Source organism: Ostrea edulis, chromosome 3, assembly GCF_947568905.1.
Source record: "Ostrea edulis chromosome 3, xbOstEdul1.1, whole genome shotgun sequence".
Classification (NCBI taxonomy): domain Eukaryota; kingdom Metazoa; phylum Mollusca; class Bivalvia; order Ostreida; family Ostreidae; genus Ostrea; species Ostrea edulis.
Genome location: NC_079166.1, coordinates 23,441,858 through 23,461,257, shown reverse-complemented (window position 1 = coordinate 23,461,257; position 19,400 = coordinate 23,441,858). Strand labels below are relative to the sequence as shown.

The 19,400-nt window shown below is 36.4% G+C and overlaps 1 protein-coding gene across 1 annotated transcript in view; it reads right to left on the bottom strand.

Moving 5' to 3' along the window:
* The window catches only part of LOC125677425 (uncharacterized), a 46,968-nt gene that overhangs the window by 962 nt on the left and 26,606 nt on the right, over positions 1-19,400 (bottom strand). The window contains exons 14-26 of the mRNA XM_048915484.2: positions 18,178-18,320; positions 17,444-17,560; positions 17,147-17,241; positions 16,531-16,660; positions 12,561-12,736; positions 12,063-12,144; positions 11,317-11,436; positions 10,542-10,658; positions 9,709-9,942; positions 9,425-9,529; positions 7,420-7,536; positions 7,121-7,237; positions 2,695-2,934 (exon numbers count right to left, since the gene is read on the bottom strand). Coding sequence (XP_048771441.2) covers positions 2,695-2,934; positions 7,121-7,237; positions 7,420-7,536; positions 9,425-9,529; positions 9,709-9,942; positions 10,542-10,658; positions 11,317-11,436; positions 12,063-12,144; positions 12,561-12,736; positions 16,531-16,660; positions 17,147-17,241; positions 17,444-17,560; positions 18,178-18,320 — 1,793 coding nt within the window. The remainder of the gene's footprint in view (positions 1-2,694; positions 2,935-7,120; positions 7,238-7,419; positions 7,537-9,424; positions 9,530-9,708; positions 9,943-10,541; positions 10,659-11,316; positions 11,437-12,062; positions 12,145-12,560; positions 12,737-16,530; positions 16,661-17,146; positions 17,242-17,443; positions 17,561-18,177; positions 18,321-19,400) is intronic.

Here is a 19,400-nt window from a genome sequence, read left to right as displayed (position 1 = left end):
ATACCACATTTTCGTTTAACACAGTTTGCTTTCCATTTGAATTATGTATCGTTATGTTGTGAATCGCCTAGGATATCTTTATTACAGGATCAATTCAGGGTAACAAAAAAAAGGGGGGGGATCCATGGACCCGGATCCGGTTTTAATCTTTATAACACAAACTCATCCATAGTCGTTCTAGTTCGTCACCCCAATATGTGTACTAATGATGTTAGTGTGTGGATACATACATATGTACTTAAAGGCTTAATAGACCGCTTACAACAATGTACATGTACCAGCATAATGCATGTATTCTTTTACACATTTTCAGCGAAATGATCTTTCATCTTTGTTGTAATGGTATGCAATTCCCTACTTGATGCACACTTACTTAACACGACATTTATTTCTGGCAACAGTAAAACATGTAACTGATGCATGTATTTGAATTAGGAAAAAATTGAAGTCCGAAGAAGTACATGTAGATATAGCATTGCTTGTATGTTACATTATACGCATCACGTGTGATCCGATGAGTTGTATCTTTCAACCCGATGTGATCCGATTCTTCGGATCAAGTTACTGTAGTAATGATACATTTGTTATATACCCCTTCTGCATTTTTAATCCATATTTATAAGATAAATGTATTTCAAATTATCTACAATACAGACATACAGGGGAATATATTTTGTGTACGCAGTTTTGTTTGTGACGCGGTCGATGTTTTCCACAAAAAACATTGCGTTGATGACTTGTGACGCCATCTGTTTCAGAGGACACTGAGATGAATTAGAAAACCAGTGTGGTGATCCGGAAAATCTGATCACAATCTATGAAATCAAAATTATTAAAAATCAAAACATTGATGGGTATATAATAAAAAAAAAACAAGTATCATATGTTATATCGTCAGATGATCGGTATGCAATGTGAAAGGCATGGGTCTTTAATTAATTAAAATGAGAGATACTGGATTTCACCAGAAGTGGTCCTGGTACACCATGCACTATGAAAATGTTTAATCGTGCTGAATGAGGAATAGTGCTTGGAAACTTTGACATACATATTTACAATTTGCCAAAGTTTACAGAGGTAGATTCCCCAACAAAAATAAATAAGAGATCGATACTTGCAGACGTAGTAAGATTTCTGCACGGAATTTCAACATCTTCACCTACTTCTTCGTCATCTGACACCCCTCTGCATTTACGGCTATAACATTTGTTTAAGAAGTAGGTAATACTGCAACATGAGACGAAACCTCACATAATCCAAGCCTTACCGAATCCCATCCCCATGCCTTTCTAAAAATAGATTTTCCTCTTACGTTTTTTTGGCATGCAACATCGTTTAAATGTACATAATACCCAAGCAATGAAATGCACCAATTGTTCAGTACTTCACCAACAACATACTACTTTCCCACAGTCGTTCTGGAAAAACAGATACAGCCATTCTAGGAATGTTTGTTTTTAAATTTTGCCACTCATGTACTTGTGTAGAGTAACGCAGAGTGAATTATTTTTTGTCCTTGGTATAAAATCAGCTATGACGATGATACATAGTGTAGTTCGGCTTGGATTCGTCTGTATACAGACACTCCATTGTACTCTAATGCAAAAAAAGGAGAGATATATAAACAATCATATGCTATGGTGTGAGACGGATTCGAACCATGGTAAAACAGAACAATAACCACATCGTATACTGCCAGTGATGCAGCTGACTTAGCGATACCCGTGTAAATATAAACCAGATTTTCAAAAGCATTCCCCCCAATTTGTTGCCAATGAAAGGTGAAGATAACGAACAGTGATCCAGCTCATAACTCCTACAAGCAATACAAAATAGATAGTTGGCCAAACACGCATCCCTGGACACACCAGAGGTGGGATCAGGTGCCTAGGAGGAGTAACCATCCCCTGTCGACCGGTCACACCCGCCGTGAGCCCTATACCCTGATCGGGTAAACGGAGTTATCCGCAGTCAAAATCAGTGTTCCAAGAACGACCTAACAATCGGTATGAAACACGTCAGATATCATTTGACCCATAGATAGGTGTTGTATTGACGTACTAGATCGTTATAATGGTTCATGATTTTATATCCCAAGACAGGGACTACTATTGTAAATTGTTCTGAACACTGTAACCTTTCAAAATTCCTGTAACAAAAAAAGCACAACACATCTTAGGAGCAGGATTTCTTTTAAGGACTTCAAAGCCAAAATTCAAGTGAAAAGTCGGTGCGTAAATGGAGAAAATGTTGTTTTCGCCAACAGATAATACAATTAGAAATACGAAATGAAAGTATTAAAAATTCATATGTATGTACGGCAGAAAATAATTAAAGGAACTTGACAAAAAATTTGATGAAAATTGTTCCCTCCTTTATGTATTTCTGTTAATATAAATTAATCTTTGAAGCTATTGTAATCGGTTTATTGTATTTTATTCATTCACGTTTAAATAACTTGTATGGCAATGGAAGTGAACATATATGCTATTAGAAGATGCTATTTTGCGATAAACACAAAGGAAAGACCCGAGTATCAAAGCAACCCCATAGAGACAATGTACCATTGTTGTTGTTGGCTAAAATTGTATACACATTTCTCCTTAAATAGACGAATCTATAAACAGAATTCTTCATTGACTTTTGGGGAATTTATTTTAAGAGTTACACCTACTTTGTAATTTAAATACTTACCACAATCAGGGATATTGCACAGCTCGTATCGCACGTATGGGTCTGTGGTATAGCACCAGGGTGATGGTTCACCATCCGGATTCCTGCAATAGTTTTCCGGAAGATCTGTTCCTGTCCCATGGCTGTGGGGAGACTGGGAAGCCCACACCTGACATGTCCTCCCCGATGGTGTGACGTGAATTTTCCCATTATAATCCCATCCGTTCTCTGTTCTTTTACACTCAGCTATCCCAACTTGGTCTACAATGTTAAACAAGGAACCGTTAATATTTACTGTGTGGCAATTGGATAGAACGAAGAATGAAATGGTTATTTGGGTGCCCCAAGTGATAATCATAATTATGTGAAGTACGGTGAATGATAACTCATTTCAAAATATATATTATTTATAAAATTCACCTTGCGCAAAACGCCCAGTAACATCTAAATGTCCAGTGGGGAACTATGGTGATATTTACAGGATCCGTATATTCATTTCCCGCGGGGAATATAACGCCAGCCGATGTAAACCATACATTGTGTGATTTGGATTGTGTGCGCGTGTGTATTTAGCAGAATTTATACCGGTGCAATTTCGAACGGTATGTAAATCCAGAAACTGCTAGATGCTTTTTGCGTTTTTCAAGATATATCTATAGAATTGGCCAGAATAGAAGTAGACCTTTGTAATGTTAAGAAATGTAACAAAATTATTCACAACTAACTAAACGCGATTTCCAGATTTCATAATGAACATTTGTCAATCAAAGTACTTGCTACAATAGAGTACAGCTTACATAAAGATAGAGAGGCTTAAGTTTCATTGAGATATGGGATGCGTGCATTTTAAGCTGTATGATCCGATGTTCATGTATTATTTTTGTACATAATTACTTTAAAGCAAATTAATTACTTTACAAAGTTACCAACTTCCCCTTAATTACATGCTTGAAAACATCTTCATGTAAAAAACCCAGTAAGGATGTTATTTAGAAAGTAAATATAGTGTGGTACATATTTAAATCATCCGGAAAACCTCGGGCCTTTCACCCAAAGCAGGGTGTATTCGGTGAAAGGTCCGGGGTGTTCCGGATAACGCATAAATTAAACAGTGTTAGACGTCTATAAATAGCCCCACGCGCGTCAGGGGAATCCGAACATGATGTATTAACTCAGACGCAACTGTCTAGTTTTAAAGATGAAAGAGCGAAAAACAACGAATTGCTAAAAGGTATTTGATATTTTTATTTCTATCAAATTTATGATACGGTACTGTTATAACAAAATACACAGCTTTACACAGATTATCTGAACGTTTGATGTGGCCACGTGACTGTCACTTGAAATGGCAGAGTGACGCGGTTGTTTGTAAACACCGATTTAGAATTAAATAATTTTGATTAAAACAGGTGAAATAATGCATGACATGTCACACAGCCTCATAACTACATACGTGCTATGATTTGATAGTGTTTTTACGAGATGGGAAAAATGTTGTAATTCGGACCATACAGCTTTAATAGATAGACATTCTAAAAGCTTTTTCATTGCGACTGTATTCATATAAAGATGGCAGCCAAAAAAGGAGTGCAAAATGGCCGTTTTCTCCTTTTTTCTCTGTTATGAGCACTTTTTCTCCTATTTTCAAGGAATTTAAATTAAGACCAATTGATTATTCTTCATTCACATTCTTCGCAACACATAAGTTGTCGAAGTAATAAATAGCAACTGAATTCGACATGTCGCACATACGTTTTTGCTCTAATTTGTGTCGAACGTGTATGGTATTGAAAAGTTTTGCTAAACAGTAATTTATTTACCTATACTGAATTTATATCAAGCCAACACTTGTTTTCTAAAGAAAACATAGAACAATGTATGTTGATGTTTAATTCCCCTCGGCCCCTTACTTAAGTGACTGACCCCTAAAAGTTGATATGGTCGAGTAGGTATAGTCATTATCTACAACTTTTATTCATTAACGTTTAACAAACTGTTTTTAGTTTTCAAGATAGAAAAAATATTCAGTTCTACGGGTCATCCCCTGAATTCCTTAAAAGGGAACTTAAGACAAAATTTAAGGATGACATATTGTTTAGAGTCACATTCTATACAATTTATATAACGCTTTACAAAATAGTTTTGTTTAAGAGATAGAAGGCATCAAAGTTTTGTATATTATTCCCCTTAAAATCCCTTATTACGTAATCAATGTACATTTTGCTGACATTAGCAATTGCAAAACGTCAAAATGAACTACTTTGCTTCAATAATGATCAACAAATTCTTTTTAGTTTTTGAGAATAATTAGAAAATACTTTTAACCCCTCTCGGCCCTTTATTGGAGCAGCTGGCCCTAAAATTTGACATCGTCGAATAGGTCACGTCATTATCTACAAACTATGTTCTACATGTGTTGTCAAATAATTTCTGCATAATATCATATGAAAGAAAATGTGTCCAAGAATGCAGTTAAAAATTGTGACGTTTTTTCGGGCCCTAGCGAGCTCTGATGTCTTTTTGTTGGCGTTAAACAAATTTGAATGCTGCTATGCACAACTATGAAGTCTCTTCTACATTCGCTGACAATTTGAAGTTGGTATCTTTAATATTTTAAGAGAACACCCTCGGACAAGGTTACACCCCCAAATTCCACTAAACCGCCAATATCTTACACAAAAACTGACGTAGACAAAATCTCCAAAAAAAAAAAAAAAAGATATTGAGTTTAAGTAAATATCTATCATCCCTGAAAAATTGACGCAAATCCTGTGGACGCATATTCGAGAAATCGCGTGCACAAAAATTGTAAGATTAAATGATAATGGAGAAAAAACTTAAGAATAACAATAAAGTCTTCCGTTGGAAACAGAAGACCTTCATAATAATAAGAAATATAGTAAAACCAATATGTTCCCATACTTTGTTTGGGGAACATAATTATACCATTGATTTGTAACAAACTGATTGTTTAAATTGCACGTTAGTCTTGTATTTTTGGCATTCCAAATTAAAACACGGATAACCGTAGAAGCAACTAACGAACAAAAGAAAATGGTAGCACCCATTTGGATCACAGAATTTTCAGTGAGCATATGTAGAGATTATCTCTATTCATCTGCTGATTTTCTCATTTTTATACGTGTTACCTTTAGAGCCTTGCTTCGGGGACGGGCCGATTTTCGCTTGGTATTAATGAATGATATAATAGTGTACGTTCGCTGGGTGTGTGGATGGTGAATCCCGATTTCCATTTATTTGTAAATCTTTGAAGATAACAGACCCCTAGATCTTAACAAGAATGGTCAAATATGGACCCCTGGTAACATTGTGGATCAGCTGTCCAGGGCACGGGAGGCTGTGAGGGTAAGAATCGCCTTTAGACCGGTCACATCCTCATGTTTTTAATAGGTATCATTATAGACCGGTCACGTGCTCATGTTTTTAATAGGTATCATTATAGACCGGTCACGTGCTCATGTTTTTAATAGGTATCATTATAGACCGGTCACGTGCTCATGTTTTTATTAGGTATCATTATAGACCGGCCACGTGCTCATGTTTTTAATAGGTATCATTATAGACCGGTCACGTGCTCATGTTTTTATTAGGTATCATTATAGACCGGCCACGTGCTCATGTTTTTATTAGGTATCATTATAGACCGGCCACGTGCTCATGTTTTTATTAGGTATCATTATAGACCGGTCACGTGCTCATGTTTTTATTAGGTATCATTATAGACCGGCCACGTGCTCATGTTTTTAATAGGTATCATTATAGACCGGTCACGTGCTCATGTTTTTATTAGGTATCATTATAGACCGGCCACGTGCTCATGTTTTTATTAGGTATCATTAGAGACCGGTCACGTACTCATGTGTTTATTAGGTATTATTATGAAATGGTTAAGATAACGAACGTTGATCAATTTCATAAGTCCTATAATGAATACATAATGAAAACCCCTGAACATACAGAGATGGGGTCACTTCCCCTGTCGATCGGTCACACCCTCCTTGAGACTCATATTTTAATCAGGTAAAAAGAACAATCCACGGTCAGAATCAGTGTACAAATATATAAAGAACGAACAAACAATTGATATCGAATTTGATCCTATTATAGGCTGTATTAGATAATTACAAATACTATAGAATAAGTTGTCACTTTGCCATTATCGTTCACGTTCAAGACACATCTTCAAAATACTATGTTGGTGTGGTTTTCTATTTCACTAGGGTATATCAAATCTACACATGAATGAAATGATCATTGTTCAAATATAAAACATCGAAGTTTCTTTTTAGTTTCTTACATTGCTCTTGAACGTTTGATTGTTTATAACTTCTAACTTCACATATTAACGTTATTGTAAATACCAGCATTAGCTGAAAATAAAGACCCGTTAGCAGTCCAAACTTAAACAGTTTAAAATCAGTTTTACCTTCTAATTCACAATTATCTCCCTTGAATCCGTCCAGACAGGTACAGTTGTAGGATACGTCCTTGACCTCACAATGACCTCTGTTCTTACATGGGTTTGGAAAACATGGCGAGTTTGCTGAAATCAGTAAAAAATAAATAAACTGAAAGACAAACAAATCACGCCAAAACAAACAAGCAAATTCAAATATGTCAAACATAGAATTTATGGCGTATTTAATAATACATGGTACATAGTATATTGTGTTACTTGAGTTCAGTTATATTGGATACATTTTATAATTCTATTTTCTATCTAACCACAGAGTGGGATGTCGCAATATTCCTTGACCAGTCCGTTTTCTCCCTGTACGTAACACCAAGGCTTGGAGGATAAATCCGGATTTCTACAGTGATTGGAATCGCCACTCATTGCCTCTGAAAATCAATAAGGGTTTCTACTGTAAATTCTACAAAGAGAGACTGTTAACTTCCGATACAAAATTTTGTTAAGTCACGGGTTTAACTTTTCCGATTTTCGTTCTAAATAAACTGGATCCCAAGACATATTGGTGTCCATAGCAATATAATAAAAGCAGACAGGGCGGCAACAATGCACTTTATTATGATACTACACACTTTGAATGTCCCTACACTGAACTAGAATAGTAATAAAGCTAAAGACAAATTCTGGTTGGCATATATATAGGCATTTCTGTGACACAAGTAAACTTTATTCTATTGAAATAAAGCTAAGAAACCCAGTACTATCGTACTGCAACGCAAGGACGAAGGGATTACTTCAAGAAAACGTATCGGGCATTCAATATTGACACATTCGTAATTATTAAAGGGGACATTAGTTGTCATTTTCTCACCAAAAAATTCACCACTTCAATGAGAATTTACCCATCTTATAAATTTTAGTAAATAACACCGGTATTTAATTATTTCAAACACATGTACGATCAAACAGGCACAGGAATATGTGGTTTTCGTGATTAATTTTTTTTTTTATTTTCCAGGATACTATTTCTTCTTATGTATTTCTTTACACTAAAACTAGTTATCTAACGTTTTGTACAAAATAAATTAATATGAATTCTCGTGTTATTTCGAGATTTTGGAAAAAAAAAGGTTGAAATGCACGTTTTAATAATGTATAAACAGTGCATGGACTTTTTACAAATAAAGTGCTCCCTTGATATATTGCCACCCGTTATAATGCCCCCCCCCCCCCCCCCCCCCCCGCCCAGTGCCTGAAAATCCCGAAGAAAAGATTTACTTCCATGTTAACACCCACGTTATAATGCTAACCCCGCATAATGTAATATACCACTGATTTTCCCAAACAAATGGTTAGATTTTATAGGGTTTACCCTCGATAATAATATCAATCACCTAACACCTTATAGGAGTTATGAGATTGAACACTGTCCCTTATCTTCACCTATCAGTAATCACATCTGTACTGGGAGAGAGGTACGGTGTGACATTCTGGACAAGGAATGCAAGTAGTCAGGTTAGTTACAGAAAAATCCTGTATTAAACTCTGGATTATTTATACGTTTATACAGAATGGAACCCAGCTTTTACAGAACTGAATTTCTTTTGACTGCTCAGTGAATTGTCTGTAATGTTTAATTCGATGTATTACCACCCTGCTTTATTGCCCAAATTGGTCTTGAACAAAAGTTAGCAATATATCGGGGGAGCACTACATTGACAACCAAGTCATTATATATATATTTTTTTTTTTTTTTTTTTTTTTTTTTTTTTTTTTTTTTTTTTTTTTACATCCATTGGATGGGAAGTTAAAGGATATCCCTTGTCAAGGATTACAACCCACTTGAAACGGAAAAAAGATCGTTTCCAAGATTAAAAAAAAAAGAGTAGGTTTTCTGGGGACCGTCAGCGAGACTCCAAAACTAACTACCGGCTATATATCACACCCACGTATTGTATTATTCACTAATTGTCAACGCCTATGTTTAGTAAGGTGAAATGTGAAAATAACGAACAGTGATCAATCTCTTAACTCCTATAAGCAATACAAAATAGATAGTAGGGCAAACACGGACCCCTGGACACACCAGACGTGGGGTCAGGTGCCTAGGGGGAGTGGTCACCCCCTGTCAACCGGTCAGACCCGCTGTGAGCAGTACATTGTTAATTAATTGTCATGCTCACGTACAATAGCTAGAATATTGTATATTGCTAATATATTGTTCAGCAATAATCGTCACACTCATGTATAGTAATTATGATACAATATTCACTAACAATCACTCCTACCTATGATAGGCATAGTACATTTTTCACTAACCGTCGGTCCAAGGTAAACATGTTTCACCCGAAGTTGTTACGCTTTGTTGTCCAGCATAGTCCAGTCCCCTACCCGTTATAAGACACTCCCTGCTCTCTATTTTCTCTGCAAAACAATTAATTTCCTTATTTGAATATAAAGAGTGTTTTTTAACAAAACTAACCGCGTTTCTGGATATGTGTGGATTTTTATAAGTTTGGATACTTCTCTGGCTTCTGTTGTCAATGTAGACTTTTGTCACAATGCTAGGCAGCAGAAGAATGACTGGCATTCCTTTTACTTACCACATTTGGGTACGTCACAGAGATCCCACCTCGTGGCTGGATCCTGGGTGTGACACCAGGGACCCATACTCCCGTCCGGATTTCTACAGTAGTTCTCGTCCTTGTACAGGTTGTTTAAGCTGTGAGGGTGGGGATCCTGTGATTCCCACCTTTGACACGGTATTCCGGTCTGAGTGTGACTCACAGTTCCGGTGTAGTCTAGTCCTTTGGGTGTGTACATGCATTCATTCGATACTGTGAACAAGAGAAAGACACAATTGAAGGTTCTACATTTCCATCATTAATACATAACTTATTTCTTCTACATTCTATGTAGTAACGGATAATATCATTACATGATAAATAAATTATCATTTGATCATGCCTTTTCTTAAATTTACCAAGTGGTGCTGATGAGTAAAATAGTCAAAAGGTAACAGAGAGAGATTAGACTTACATACTCTATATACCAGTTGCGTTAGCGCAGCGGTAGAAGGTTCACTTTGTAATCGGGATATCGTGACACGAGTCCCGCTCGCGTCAAACCTAAGACGTAAATATATGTAGGGATTGCTCATTCGCCAAACACTTGGCATTTAAAAGCGCAAATCATGGATATTTCGAATGTGATGTTAAGAGCAAACGTTCCGTTTCATGGTATGCGTTCGCACGTTAAAAGAATTCATTGCTGCGATCTTGAGCGCTGGGTATATGTCTAAAGTTGTTGTACTTCACCTACAGCTGGTGGCGTTTCAATATGGGTAGATATTCTCGACGGTACGCAAAACCAAATAAATAAAAATAACAACCACACACTGCATGCGTAGGGTGATGGATGTCACACGAATACTCACTGCAATAAGGCACGTCACACCAGTCCCATCGCGTCTTGTTGTCTGTGGTGTAGCACCAAGGCGCAGGCTCATCAGCGATTCGACAATAGTTCAACTCGGTAGCAAGGTAGGCGTATTCTGAAATATATATCAGAAATAAGCTTTTTATTGAATACCTATTCCACTTCAGAGTAAAATAGCATGTTTTTCTCTTGACAGATGGTTCCTAACTTTTACCAAAAATCATTCAGAGTTGCTGAACACGACTTAAGCTGAAATTGACCTAAAATCCCACATGTCGATGGATCGTAATAAACGACGAGCAAAGTAATTCCAAAACGCGTGTCGGAGAATTCGAATTGATTTTAGCATGATTCGGTGCTAGATTATATTGAGACACTATGACAATATCCAATAGTAAAATACTTTTTAAACCACATTTCAGATGTGGATTTAGTTATTGTTCATAATTATATTTCAATAATTTTTACTTTAGATATATAGAATATGTCTAAGTAATAATATATTACATTGTTAACCCTTTACCAAAACATTTGATTCACCTCAGGACCTTGACAAAGCTCAATATTTGGCAATGATTATGCGGACAGTACGTATTACTAAACGAGCGAATCAAAGTAGTTTTCAACAAACATTTGTTCATTGTCGAGGATGGAAGCATTGTCAATTTCAAACGAAATATAAGAGAAAAGATTCATGGAATGTAAATCTTAATTAGTATAATCTCAATAAACTATGTGACATGTACTTTGTGATGAGATAACTGATATTTTACTTGAACTAGGTACATGCGGCTCATTAGCTGACCACGCTTGACATGTGATGCCACCTTTCGTGTGATCATGTGTACCCTCGTACTCTTTTCCTGTTTCTATACAGTCTTTGATATTGGCACCTGCAAGCAAAAATTGCATACGTCAATAAATTTCAATAAATGAAAATATATTGTTCGTTTCCCTTCGGTTGCAGATAAATCTGGCCATGTAAGTAGGTGCAAAATATGTTCTGCCAGGAAAAGTAATTCAAAATTAGGAGTTGGTCAAACACGGACCCCTGGAGACACCAGAGGTGGGGTTATGTGTCTTTGAGGAATAGGCTGTTTACCGCTCACACCCGCCTTGAACGCTATCTCTTGATGAGGTTAATGGGGTAATCCGTAGTCACAATCAGTGTGTAAAGAACGGCCTAACAATGGGTATGAACAGCATTTTACCCAGTCACAGGTTCTATTAACAAATCAAATCGTTATAACGGCCATAGAATTAGCAAAAAGTCGTCTTTAAACGTGACTGTTGAAACGCCCGTAACAACAATTTATTTCTCAGTGTCCTGCCTCGATTTTAAAAACAAGAAGAAATTATTGCATATAGAATCAGTTGAGAAACATAAACAGCACATGCAGGTGAAAGTGGGATATTACTAAATAAATATGGATTGTTGACGGAGTAGAAAATGAAATCATCCCTTCTGTCATAAAATTGAGGAGTTTGTTTTCCGTTAACATTTACAAAACCAATTTACCGCATTGTCCAACTTCCCACGTGATTTCATCAAGTGCTGTGTCGCTGTCCCAGGAATCTCCCGTGATGGCCTCAAAGGAGAGCTAATAAACAGACAATCAAAAATTTAAGAAGGCATTTGTATCACACACGAATTGTGGTCACAGTGGAGAGCGTGTTGAGGTAGCTAGAGTTTTAGTATGATAACAGAGGGTGGGATAACTAGAGTTTGAGAAAGTGTCTGAACATGATATCAGGTGATGAGGTAACTAGAGTTTCAGAAAGTGTCTGAACATATCACGTGATGAGGTAACTAGAGCTTTAGAGAGTCTCTAAACATGACATCACGTGATGGGGGGTAAGTATAGTTTTAGAAAATGTCTGAACTTGATATCACGGGATGAGCTAAGTAGAGTTTTAGAAAATGTATGAACATGATAACGCGTGATAAGGTAACTAGAGTTTCGGGATTTGCAAAGAATTAAAAAGAGCGTAAGAAAATACTGTTATAATGTTGAACCTTTAATCCCTCTGTTCCTGGTACATTCACTTTGGCTATCAACCAATCAGAACCCTGGTTCCCTTCTTTTGACCAGAGTGAAGTTTTGGATGTGTTTGTCCCCTCAGCAAACAAAGTCAATTTGTTGACGTGGCGACCAAACATGTTGTAACCAAAGGAGAGACATCCATCTTTTGCTGAAATATTAATAGATATCTACTCATGAAGCCAATGCATAGTGCGGTGAATTATTGTTTTGTTTTTCATGAGGATCAATTTTCATTAACATTATTTTTTCCTATCTGTAAAGACATGTATGAACTTAACAACATGTTTAGATAATAATGTGTTGTAATTGTGTTCGAGAGTAGACGATGTCCGTTTAGAAAATCACTACATCACACTTGACGGTTTTACTGAGAGCAAAGGCAAGTTTTCAATATTTTTAAGCGCTAAGCGTAGCTTAAGCGCTTATTGCCGCGAGTTGGATTTTGCTTTCGTCATCATATTTCCGGTTTATCGCTACCTATAGGCGAATTTATGCATCGCTATAGTCAACAAGTCGTGTTTAAAGTAGTCGTAATTTTGCAACCGATCTAGCACGGGGAAAACATTTATATCTGCAGTTGCATTTTTTTTACCGGAAATACAGTTCGTTGAACAGTGAATAAAATATGTATAGAAAGGTGATATTTTTGTCCTCATTCGTGGGGAATGTGAGACACAGATGCAGTTGATTCTTCAGTTAAATTCCCATTTGAATCTGCGTCTGTAATAATTAAAGTGATTCAAAATCTAAAATTGAATAAGAATATGTATATGAAACCGTTTTAGCTAGGGTGCCTTTGCATTGTTACCTTCGCATGGCGCTTAGAGGTCAGGAAGATCAATTTGCATGGTGCAATCTATAATTAGAAGCCGCGTCATTAAGCTATACACGAGTCAGGAGGGTTTTCCACTTGTGTTTTTGGCTGCAGTTCCGACTCAGTAAAAGTTTTGTCCGACGCAGTAAAAATGTGTGCAACACAGTAGAAAATTAACTGATCCGCGTCCATTGTGAACGAGAAAGAATTTGTGCACGATTATGCTTTTACAGCGAAGGACAGAGATCGGTGTCTCAGAAGGATGATATTGCGTAACTGCTTACACCTTCCCCGATCATATCTGTAAGTCGGTCATGCAGATATTTAGAGGATGCAACGGTGAAACTTAAGCTTACTTTATTATTTCTAAACAACCAAGATATTCTTCAGAATCATCGTCAACACAATCAAATTTGATTTCGTGATTTAGTTTCAAAAATAAGACTAAAAATAATAGTCTTGGGGCAAGGAAAAGATAAAAGGTACAACATTATATTATATTATATTATGGAAGACAATACCCCGGTTTCAAGTATTCAAAACACCGTGTGGAATTTTACGAGGGCTGTATACTGAAATACATATGTTTAGAACAAGTGTTAGATAAACATTGCCATTGTGTCAAGCATGAATGTGAAATGGTTTGCGGTCCACAGCACGCTGCATATAACGAAAAGTAATCGTGTTTTCAATTTCTTTGTACTTCAAACAAACAATTGACAATGACATGCATATGCTACATGTATTTCCGAACGTACAAATGATGAAGAAGGGGGAGGGGCATGGATGTACTGTCGTTGTTCCCTGTCCCCACATTTTGTTTTCGCTGAACGATCTTTTCATATAAAAAAGATGCATTTAGGTTTTTGGTGAGATGCCTCTTCATTATTTCTAACAGCGGTTTGAAAATTACTTTTGTAACTTTTCAGTGTCTAGTTTGGGATTCTCATTTAGCTACATTTACATGTTGTAAATCTTGCATATTTATTGCGAGTCACTTCTGTTACGGTTTTTTTTCCATATTAGAACTCCTACACAAGCTTCGAATCTTACGGTTTTTTGCTAAGGTTATTAGCATTTTCATATATAGAACTGTTTTATAAAATTAAAACAATAGCAATGTGTATTATGTCTCATTCAGACAAACGGGTGAGTCTTCTTTGCAATATGAATCTGAGCTTTTACACAAGAAGTATAATACACACAAGTTGATGAGTACAGCGTTTAATGTACCTGTGTACAAACTCTTGGTTTTTTTTGGGTTTTTTTTTTTTTTTTAGATTTACGTATAACAAACAATCACTACAATTGCTAAATGTAAATCCATGCTTATATGTTAGTCTAATTCATCATCATATTTGAATTAGTATATCTTCTTGCACTAACTTTCATGTTAAAAATGAGCTATATCCACTCTTGTTGATAACGCAGTATTCAATTTCAAAGTAATATTGCACATGTATGATGAACATCTTTTCTAAATAACTTCCTAAATTTTGTTTTCAGTTATACATGTATTTATCGGACTTATTTGGATTCAGATTCTCTCCAACCTGATTTTGAATTGAAAATAACTTCATTATTGATTACAAAAAATAATTCCACTTTCATGGTTTGATTGCTATTTACAGATACTTATGCACTGGATTCTGTAGTACAAGTCATACAGATGCATGTTTATGTGTGTATTTAAATGATGTCTGGTAAGGTAATGACATGGATGTAAAGCGTTTCATAATCCTGCATTATTGGTGTGTTTTGACATGTGGCATTTGTTAGTGTATGTGGTTATGTGTAATTTTCTTTTTTGTCCAGTTTGTTTGTTCCTTTCTATTATAAGTGACTTACATATATATATCAAACTATTGATTTGTTTCATTTCCGTTGTATTCTAAAAATATTTCATACACTATTTAATTGGAACACAACAGTAAGTTAGTTGCGTAATAACAATTGAACACTTTATACCGAAAACTACCATTACAACTGTTTTCACATTTTCTATCAAAAACGTTCTTCTCTATAACATCACATCTGTAAGAGAAAACAATGCATAGTCATGTAGAGCATTTAATGATCCAGGGACCGGAGCAGAGCGGATCAGAGACCCTTGCCTTGGGAAGATGGGTGGGAGCTAAACAGGATATAAAGTGTTCATTTGTCAAATATTTGAATAACATAGCCTTAAATGCTATTGATTGATTGTATCTTGTTTAACGTTCTTCTCAATAATTTTTATTTCATATGAAGACGTCACCAAGACCGGTGAAGGGCTTCAAATTTAGGCCTATGCTCGGCGCTTACGGCCATTGAGCAGTGCCACACCTGCTGTGACACGGGACATCCGTTTTAAAGGCCATCTCCGAGGACCCGTGACATTCACACCTGATGCCGAGAGTTTGGTGATGGAACTGCCACTACCTGTTTAACGAACTAGGTCTGTCGCGGCCGGGATTCGAACCCCGACCGCCCGCATACAGAGCGAACACTTTACCCCTGGACCACCACAGCGGTGGCAATGCTATTGATACTAAATTCTGATTATAGATATTTAATAAGAACAGGTGTCCTTTACCAAAATTGTAATTTTCATGATCCAAGGACAGGGTTTAGTTTAGTGTGGGATCAAAATTATCACAGTGACCATTGTTTTAACATCATCATATAAAATTTATATTTCAACGTGTTGAAAAGTTTCAGGACATTGCTTCCAATCCATATTTGTTATTTTCTTTGAGAATATGTACTACTTAGTTTTGCGAAAATAAAGAATAATGCATAAACCTTTTTTAATGTTGTTCATGCTCATTAACATTACGTCAAAACGTCTTCTAATTTAGACGAACACCACTCTGCACAACCTTCAGTAATACTCAATTGTTCAAAAAGGGATAGGCTTTGGCTATTATGAAAAAGTGTTGGTTATGATGTTTGACCTGGTCGGGGTAGTGTTGTCTGAATAACTGACCTGGTCGGGGTAATGTTGTCTGTATCACTGACCTAGTCGGGGTACTGTGGTCTCTATAACTGACCTGTTCGGGGTAGTGGTATCTGCATAGCTAACCTGGTAGGGGTAGTGTTGTCTGTATAACTAACCTGGTAGGGGTACTGTGGTCTGCATAACTGACCTGGTAGGGGTACTGTGGTCTGTATCACTGCTCTATCGCCCGGTTCTCTCGGTGACGACATCTCAGTAAAAAGGAATCTCTCCCCTTTGTAGGCCTCCTCGGGACCCGTTCCCATGGATATTGTGTGCTTCTGTATGTGTTAAGAATTAAACGTATCATAATAATTATTATTCCATTATATAACAATATCTGAAGATAACGACCATTGTTCAATTTTATAACTCCTGTAAGCAATGCCAATTAGAGAATTAAGTAAAAATTGATCCGTGCATATACCAAAGGTGGGATCAGGTGCCTAGGAGGAGTAAGCACCCCAGGCCAAGCGGTCACACCTGCCGTGAGCCCTATATCTTGATCAGGTAAACGGATATTTTCGCAGTAAAAATCAACGTGCCAAGAACGGCCTAACAATCGGTATGGAACAAGTCAGACAACATTTGACCCAATGATAGGTTGGAAGTTAACACGTAACTTATACAAAGTGTGAAAAAAAATAAACATGCCTTGGTATATCGATGCTTTATTTAGCATAATAGTATAAATATGCATCCTTTGAATCATCAATAAGAGTTTAAGACAAGCCAGTAAACATACGTTATTATCGAAATATACTTACAAAACCCACACCCCATTCAAAGTCATCTCCTTCCAGAATGTTGTCGAAGAAGCACTTCTCAAATCTTTCAAAAGTGCACTTCAGTTGTGCATCATCTGGATGAAGATAGTAAACAAGGCTTTTAAGATTATATTACTGTTCACTTCTTACTAGTACGTTAAGTTCTGGAGGGAAAGTACTCTGGCTTGGTTTACAGAATCATATATTTACAGAATAATATATGTATATACGTAAATATCGGCAGGGTACAAGTATTTGAAGAATGAAATAGACTTGGGCTGAAGTGAATCACCTTACCTATGACTTGATCACAGTGTTCGCCGGTGTATCCAATCTGGCACACACATTTGTACTGGCATACCGTGACTTCCGTTGGAAAACACACTCCGTATTTACAGAGACTGTCCCTACACACTTATGCAGAGTAAATGAATATGTTAGCGAATCTTCTCACTTGATAAACAGATGCTATCATACTAGATACTAATAAACACGATTAGTTTAGGAATAAATTCCTACAGACAGTGCCTTATAAATGAACACCTATACTGGATTAAGTTCTCTTACCCAGTAAACATGTTAACTGTATTTCATCACACCGGAAGTGATGACAAAAAGGGGAAGATAATGAACAGTGATTAATCTTACAATTCTTATAAGGAATATAAAATTAAGAGTCAAACACGGACATCTGAACGCATCGACTGGTCGCAGTCACCGTTAGCTTTATATTTTGAGATACACGGGGTAATCCGCAGTCAGAATCCGAATATTGATTTACAAACGTGGGTAACTATGTAGCATTTTAGTTGCACAAACTTGATATATATCAATAAAACACTTAAAATTAGCCCATTGAATAAAGCGTACTTGCTCTTTGTTTTGCGAAACAAAGGATCTGTTCTTTCTCCAAATGAGGAATTTCAACTGCGTCTTGTTTGTCAAAATGACCATGAAGAATTATGCTTTCGTTTCTCAAAATAAAGGTTGTAAAAATTTAACTTCTTTCCATCAAACAATAGGATCCCTACCTTCTCTTTGTTTTTCGAAGTGAAGTTTGAATCCTTTGAGTGTTGTTCTACTGCCTGCAAATTTAGTATCCATGGTAAGAATCATCAATGAAGGTGAATCACGAGACGTATAAAATGTATGACCCACGATATCTCCACAGCGTCTGCCAATAAAAAGACAGTACCTTAAAATAAACTGGATGGTATTTAGGATGTTGTAGTGAAATAGGTTACATGATATCCTGTAGGAAGTTGTAATTTAATCCGTTCTATAATATTTTGTTCTGAATAAGGTTACATAATGAAAGGTGAATATAACGAACAGTGATCAATGTCATAAAATTCCCATAAGCAATGCAAAATAGATAGTTGGCCAAACGTGGACATTTGGACACACCAGAGGTGGAATCGGGTGCCTAGGAGGAGTAAGCATTCCTTGTCGATAATATCAGGTAGAATGCTGTTAACTAATCAGTTATTAGATATGTTTAATGAAATTGGTTATACAATACCTTATATATTCAATACCATAATACCCGTAGAATGCTGTGATATAATTATATATAATATCGTGAATGAACTGGAATGAACTTGAAGTTCCGATTAAGAGCATCTGGTGCATGAAAATTGGTACTGTATAAATTTTACATTACAATCCCCCAAGTCGAGGCCAATGCTGGTGGACTGTTGGTCCCCGAGGGTCTCTACAGCCAAGTACCTAAGTGCTTCGTTACTAGCCTGAAGACACGGATGTATATTTAAATCCTGTGATAAAATTTAGAAATTCAAATCAAAATTAAAGGGAAAGGTAACCCAAAATATTTTTACATGATAAATGATAGAATTAATCATATGATAAAGATTTGTCATACAATTCTGTTGATATATGGCCTAGTTATGCTTCAGTACTAATTTGAAAACGTCAAAAATTGAAATTCTTACGATCTATAGAGGCTGACATGTGTAACTCTTTGGTATTCAAGACCACAAAAATCAATACTTTTGACGTCACACCGTCTGTTCCGGTTTTGATGAACTTCTAAGATCATCCGCTTGTACTTGGGTTCACCCCTCCAAATAAGCTACATGAGTTGATTTTATTATTGTTTTCTTGAAAATATTTCTAATGCATGTCAACTACGACAAAAATCAATAATTTTGACGTCACACCGTCTGTTCCGGTTTTGATGAGATTTTAATATCATCCACAGGTACTTGGGTTCAGCCCCCCCCCCTCCGAATAA